Here is a 7,024-nt window from a genome sequence, read left to right as displayed (position 1 = left end):
TGCATTAGTGCATGTGAAAGTTTTAATTCTTAAAATCACTATTTAGATAAGATATGCATACAAGATTTGCGTGAAAAAAAAAAATTGACTATCAATACAAACTTTTAAAAATCTAAAATAATAAGTTTTGAAAGTCTAAAGAGCAATTTTATAAATTTTTATGAAAGATTAAATCTTAAATATATAAAAATTGAAATGATTAAATATAGGTAAAAAATCTGACCCATTAATATTTTAAAAAATATATTTAATAGTTTAAACATGCTAACTGTTTACTTGTAACTCATTTTAGCCGGAGTCCCTTTTTTCTCCCTTTAACTTTTAGGGCTCAATGAGTAGTATTCTATTCTTCTTTAAAGTGCTATTTTCTTAAAGAGAAGCACACCATTCCCACAGAGTTCTTGAAGAGAAATCAGACATGCTGAATGGAAAAATTGGATTCTCTCTTTTTCGTCAACATCATTACAGCCATCAGCCCTAGCATATGCCCGCTATTGGGTTTAAACATTGTCCTCTAATTTTATATTTTGTTGTGATTTATCGTTTTAACTTTATTTTATTTTATTTTTAATACTTTTACTTACAAATGTTAATCAAATAAGTATTTTTAATTACATTTAACTACATCAATCCAACAAAGGAAGGAGACAACATTAAAAAAGAGAGAAAGATAAAAATATTAATTACCAAAGTTAAATATAGTTAATAAAAAGTGATTTATTTGATTTATATTTAAAAGTTAGATGACCAAAATAAAATAAAAGCAATAAATTGAAACAAAATATAAAAATAAAAATAGAAGACTAATTTTTTTTTTAAAAAAGTACAATCGAAACAAGAAAACAAATAGAAAAAGCAAAGTACTAATTTTAATTATTAAACATATGTATTTTTCTATGATTAAAGTTTTATTGAAAAATATAATATTTAATATTACTCATGAAGTTATAATTTCTGATAAAAATATATTTAGTTCAACAAAATCCATAATTTCATAGCCATTTCTGATAAATAGTATATTGTTGTCATTCTTCTTGTTGTCATTTGTTAATTGATTAGGCCATACATGTTCTGGTGGCATCGATCTCCCACTGTGGAGCTAATAAGGACCAGAGAGACAATATATGATAATTACCCGACATATTCTTTGTACGGGGTTCTGGAGTTAATGGCAAGTTGCATCATGCTTGAGGGCCCGTATATAATCGACAAAGGACACTTACTCTTCATGATATTGTGGCAAATTCTACAAAATATTAGTGAATGATCTAATAACATTAGGAATTTAGAATTGCAGATATGGCTATTAATTTAGAAATAACGACTCATGTTACCTCGTTCGGATATTTTCCTAGAATGCGATTTCTTTTTTATCAATTGTCAATTTGCATTTAGCAAATATTAGTTTTCAGCATAACACATGACCTATCTTTTGGAAGTTTTCTTAAAATACCAATTGGTCCTATACTGATGAACTTATGCTAACCTTGACAACTTTGCTAAGGTGAATTTGTTAGTAAGTAGACAACTAGGGAGCTAAACTTCTAGACCAACCCATAATAGGTATTTATGCCTTTCGATTAATATTAAGTATAATAAAAAACTTAATTAACTATTTAGTCCCTGAAGTTTCACAATTTAAATTTACTTCTCATATAATTTTTTTTAAGATATAGTCTCTCTTTTCTTTTTTATAGTTTATTTTTAGTCATTATAGTTGATATAGCCCATTAGATACTACCGAGTATCATCATATCAATTAAAGAGACTAATAAATAAAGTATAAGAAAAAAAAATAAAGATTATATTTTAATAAAATTTTTGGTAAGAATTAATTCTCAGTTGTCTAACTAAACACTTAATTAAACTCATAATAAATCATATGTATAATAATCTTTTTTTATTAAAACTTATAACATTTAACAGTATTATGATATTGAATTATGTACCTTTTAATTATTATAACCTACAATGCTGCTCAAATTAATAAAATCGATCATCTTTCAAGTTCTAAAATGTATAAATAGTCGTAAAACTTGCTCTGCACAAAAGATTCCCCGTTTATTTTGATTTTGATATATATGCTGTTTCTTCCTTCTCTTTATAAGAAGTGTCTATTTTTTTTATTTTTTTTTTTGCTATTTTTGCTATTTATAAGAAGTGTCTATTTATACAGGAACTATGATATACATTACATTAACTAATTTATTCATATCGTTGCTTTGTTGGACAACTCGCTTGTTCTTTACAATTTCACAAGAGAAATTATATACATCTATCTGGTACATTTTAACATGACCTAATTAACTGCATAAAATCAAATTATCTTAATTTTACACCCAAACTCTACTTGCAGGACATTTTTTTTTAGCACAGCATGATATGATAATAGTATTACCAAACAAATAATGCAGTGAAACAATGAAGAGGCAGAGAAAGTGAGAGAAGAGATCTATGTTCTCAATGGAGTGGAAAAAGAGAACATTATGAGTTTTTTTTTCCTTGGAATTTGTATGTATACACAAGTAACCAAGCACTAGGCTACTTGTGTAGGCTGCTTCTTTTAATTACCACATAAGGTGATGTCCTTCTTGGGTGGTCTGAAAGTTAAAGCATTGAAGCTGTATATGCAGAGATTGGCTCTTCTTGCTTTGATTGCTATGACATTAGAAGTAGTTTTGTAGCCAGGAACATTGCAAGCAGAAGATGAACTCTCTATTAAGCTTGCTTGGCATGAAGACACGACTTCAGAATCTTCTGCACATCTCACTCCATCAACTGAAGGGATTTCTAGCTTGTACATTCCATACTTATTGGTTGTTCTGTTCACTGAAAGTGAAATCTGTTCTGCAGTTTTCTCAGAGAGTGCTTTGAACATGCAATCTACTCTGACCTCAGCACCTGGAGATGATTATAAAGAAAACAAAAAAACAAGAGTAAGAACTAAGAAGCATCCCATTTTCTGATTCAGCTTATTTAGAAAAAATAAATGATTATTTAACTAAATGTAAACTAAGACATACATACTGTTCAAAATTAAATGTTATTTTTTCATAAGGTTAGAAAAAAGGTTTCACTAAATAATTGAATCTAATCTACTAGCAATAGAACATATGCAACTTAAGTTACATTGCAACACTATCTAACCAGAGGTTGTTAAGAAATGAGACTCATCACCTGACAAGAAGTAGCTGTGTCGGGAAAAGCTGTTGTTGGAGCAGAAATCACAATAAACAAAACCCATCACACTGATTTGTGAGATGGGGAACCTGGTTTTCCCTGGAGGTTTGGGTCTTGCAGGCTCAACTTCCAAAAACTGTGTAAACAAGGGTAAAAGAAGCAAGAGGGTTATGGGATTCATGGCCAACTTTGGTAAAAAAATGGAGGGAAGTGTCCGAATGGTGTCTTTATGGTGTAGAGGTAGAGTTTTGCTTTCAGAGCATTAGCATTTAGCACATAGAAGAAGAGTTTAGCTGTGTGGATAGAGAGGGGCAGTTGTTAGTGGAGAACCAACTTCAAGCAAAAAGTTGGAAATAATTTTATCTTTTGTTTCACAAGAAACAAAGACATGTGAATGTTGTTTGGCAAGACATGGATCTTATGAGTAGGAGAGAGAAGGGGTTGTAGATTCTTTTGTTGGGGAAAACAGGATTGCTTCTATTGGGGAACTTGAGTAATGGGATAGCCGTATAAATAGAGATACTAGTTAGGAAAAAGCAGACAAGGTATGCACATAAAAAAGGGTGTGTATTAATGAAGGGTTATACTTATATAAGGTGTCACGGTTTTCTCTACTGCCTTATAAATAAAATGGACCTAACTATTGCAATGTTGATTCCGAAATTGCTCTTAGTTAAGGGAGATGGGAAGGCAGTGCCTAAGATAAATTGGGGAGGATCAAGCATATGAAACATTCCTATTTTCTTTTAAGGGCATGGGCAATTAAGCAAGTAGCAGGTTCTAGAGCAAAGTTCTAGTGTGTCCAGTGCATTTAATCCACTAAATTCATTTATTGAATTCATTTACCAATACCATCTGTGCTTCTGACTAGGGCTGACATGACATAAAAGAAGGAAGGACATTGAAGAAAAGCGTGAAACTTGGAGGAGAGGAGATGGATGAGGAGGGGTTAAAGCATTCATGTCGTTCATGTGCACTTCAGAGAAGGCATTAATAGGTGAAATTACTGCTGGTCCCTTCATCTATGAAGCTTGAGCATTTTTATTTTGTGCAATGCATCCATATCTACTATACGTTGGGTATTGGTAGACGATAGACGTATTTGGGTTTTTATTTTAATTTTAAAATTTATTTAGTATTCATACTTTTTTTATATAATTTTTCAATTTAGTATCCATACCCATATTGAGTACTCAATACTGTACTTATATCCTTTCAACATTATGATAAAATTCACTTCTGACATAGTACATACAATTATATTGTTTGAATAACTAAAAATAGATACCATATGCGATATTATACATAAGGCTCAAATATAAAAACAGAACATAGTTACAGTATTATAAACACATTATTAATGTTAACTCTAATTTAAAAGAAAAACAACACTAAAATATATGACTAACTTGATTACGTATGTAAATAAGTTTAGAATAATTTATAGTTGTAAAGATTAACTTGTATATGATAGTATTTTGTCCCAAGATAATCGTTTGTGTTTAAAGTGTGTATAAGTCAAATATTTCTAAGTATACTGTGTTTTGTTGATAACAAGTTCATAGACTTAAGTCATTGATTCAATACGTTGTTGTATATAAAAAAATAAAACTCTTTAAGATGTATTAAGGGAAGACTAGATGCACCACATAGCCATTATGGTGATTTTATCTAGTAAAAGGAAAAAAATCTACAAGTTCTCTTTGAATCAACTTGCCAAAGTTTGATAACAATTTGTCTATGTTGTTAATGGTCAAAGAAATATAAGAATTGCAGAATTGGTGAAGTTATAATTCGTTAGAGCTCAAAAAAGTATGCTTGAATTTTGCTTTCAAGGATGGATGCAAAACCAAGCCACAAATCAAAATTTTAAAAGTACGTTGTCATAAGATTACACCTTATCAAATTCACGTGAGCATGTTTAGACAAATAAGTCTAATGAACCATATTAATACTTAAAATCTCCACAGCCATTTATCTTGAATAACAAAATCTTCCAATCAATTAATATTGCATCATGCTTAAACAATGTCAGGTTTTTGGAGATATCAAAAAGCACAGGAGTTTTAGACTTGAGAAAATTTCTGACAAGACAATATGAGCAAGTTCCATGAGCTAGTTCAAACAAACACAATACATGAATAAGACTAGCTACACAAGACCTACAAAAATTCATAAATGAAGATCTATGAGAAAGATCTCAAGAGAAAGTTCAATGAGTAAGTATGCATCAACAAGTTCACATCAACCAGAACATGAAAAATAAAAAAGCAGACAAAAAGTTGGGAACTCTTTTAACGCAGTAAAAAAGGGTTTCAAAATGCACAAAAAATTGCAGCACCTATCTTAGCTTGTTTCTAACTGTCATACTAGATACAATAAAATGTATCCACCATATAAAAAGAGAAAAATCAATTAAGAAATGTAGAGCTAATCGCAATTAAACTTGTTGAAGTCTAGAACAACTTGTTGATCATATACGAGTGAACATCTTTTTCATCAACTACATACTATGTTGAAATATTTGTTTGGTTTAATAAGGTAGTGAATTTTATTTTATTTTATCTTTTCCTTAAGCATTTATATAGACTCAAATATCTAAACCCAAAAATGTTCTTGTATAAGGAAAAATATACTAAAATTGGTAGTGAGCCTTAATGTTGGCGAGAAGTACTAAATCTTACAGAGGCTATTATGTACATAATACTAGACATAACATTTAGTATCTGGAGGTAGGTAAACCAGGATAAATTGTTGTATGGTGGACTTATATTTTTACATTTTTTTTTTCTTTTCTAAAAACCAGTTTTGAGAAGTCAACCTATCTTTATTTTTAATTAAATTATTGAAAAGGAAAATAGAGAAACACACGAAAGGAGTTGAATTTAGATTTTCCTTCTTTTAGAAATTTTTGCAAGAAGATAAAATGCCTTTGTTAAATGGTTTTCAATTGATTAAACAATTATTGTATTTAACAAAATTTGATGGATTTAGCTAAATACTTTCAAAAACTAAAGTATCCAATTCAATTAACTATTTTTGTGAGAAAATAAATAAGAGACAGGGAAGAGAGAAAGAATATTGAGAGATATACCATTTCATTCTACAAACTTAAAATTATGTCGGATTTTTGACAACTTACTAAAAATTTCACTTGAAATTAATTTAATCAAATACAAAGTGTATTATTCTTTAAGTATAATTGCACTATCTTTTTTAGGCTTAATAACTATTTTTTTTTTAAACTATTCAAGCAGCACTTTTCTAAAAATAGATTTTTTTTTAAGATTATCAAAAAATATTCAATAAAACTTTATAAGAATCAACATAATGTGATGCTTGTATTTTTATAAACAATTCTATGATAACTTATAATGAATTTAAGATCTTAAATAGATTATCTTATCTTTTCTCAATTTTAATACGAAAAAACTTGCAAAAATTTAAAATTTTATTTTTCATCTGTCAATCTTTAAAATTTAATAATTACTTAAAATAATAGAATTTAAAGCATAATTAAACATTTCTCGTCATAATATAACTTACTAAATAAAATAAAATTTGAATAGCATTAAACAATTACTTCATTTGTAATATTGAAATATATGAGTACAATATTTACAAGTTATGGTAAAAATACATTAGAACTTAAATTAAATAATTACAAAAAGAAGAAAAATCAAAATACATTAAATCTTAACGAGCAAATCACTCTCACACTAAAACTCAGAGAATATGATCTTAGTTTGGATCAATCTAACCAGTCATTTGAGAATGGTCATACTCTATTTCTTGAAAATGCAAGAATTAGTCTTTGTCTCACCATTAAAATCAAATTGAAGTA

General features: G+C 28.7%; 1 protein-coding gene across 1 annotated transcript; it reads right to left on the bottom strand.

The window, feature by feature from the left end:
* Positions 1-2,385: 2,385 nt before the first annotated feature.
* On the bottom strand, positions 2,386-3,645 carry LOC113863511. The gene is made up of 2 exons (XM_027497115.1): positions 3,178-3,645; positions 2,386-2,901 (listed from the first exon to the last, which is right to left on the bottom strand). The coding sequence occupies exons 1-2, from the start codon at positions 3,359-3,361 to the stop codon at positions 2,564-2,566; spliced, it is 522 nt and encodes a 173-aa protein (XP_027352916.1). The 5' UTR covers positions 3,362-3,645; the 3' UTR covers positions 2,386-2,563.
* Between the last annotated feature and the right edge of the window lie 3,379 nt (positions 3,646-7,024).

Source organism: Abrus precatorius, unplaced genomic scaffold (genome assembly GCF_003935025.1).
Source record: "Abrus precatorius isolate BTA unplaced genomic scaffold, Abrus_2018 Scaffold3, whole genome shotgun sequence".
Classification (NCBI taxonomy): Eukaryota; Viridiplantae; Streptophyta; class Magnoliopsida; order Fabales; family Fabaceae; genus Abrus; species Abrus precatorius.
This window is presented reverse-complemented; position numbering and strand designations above follow the sequence as displayed.

What these genes read in the sequence shown, in the direction of transcription:
- LOC113863511 (XM_027497115.1), bottom strand. Translation starts at nt 3,361, where the DNA reads ATGAATCCCATAACCCTCTTGCTTCTTTTACCCTTGTTTACACAGTTT. An exon ending in ACACAGCTACTTCTTGTCAG is followed by an intron (nt 2,902 to 3,177) that starts GTGATGAGTCTC and finishes AATCATCTCCAG; the next exon opens with GTGCTGAGGTCAGAGTAGAT.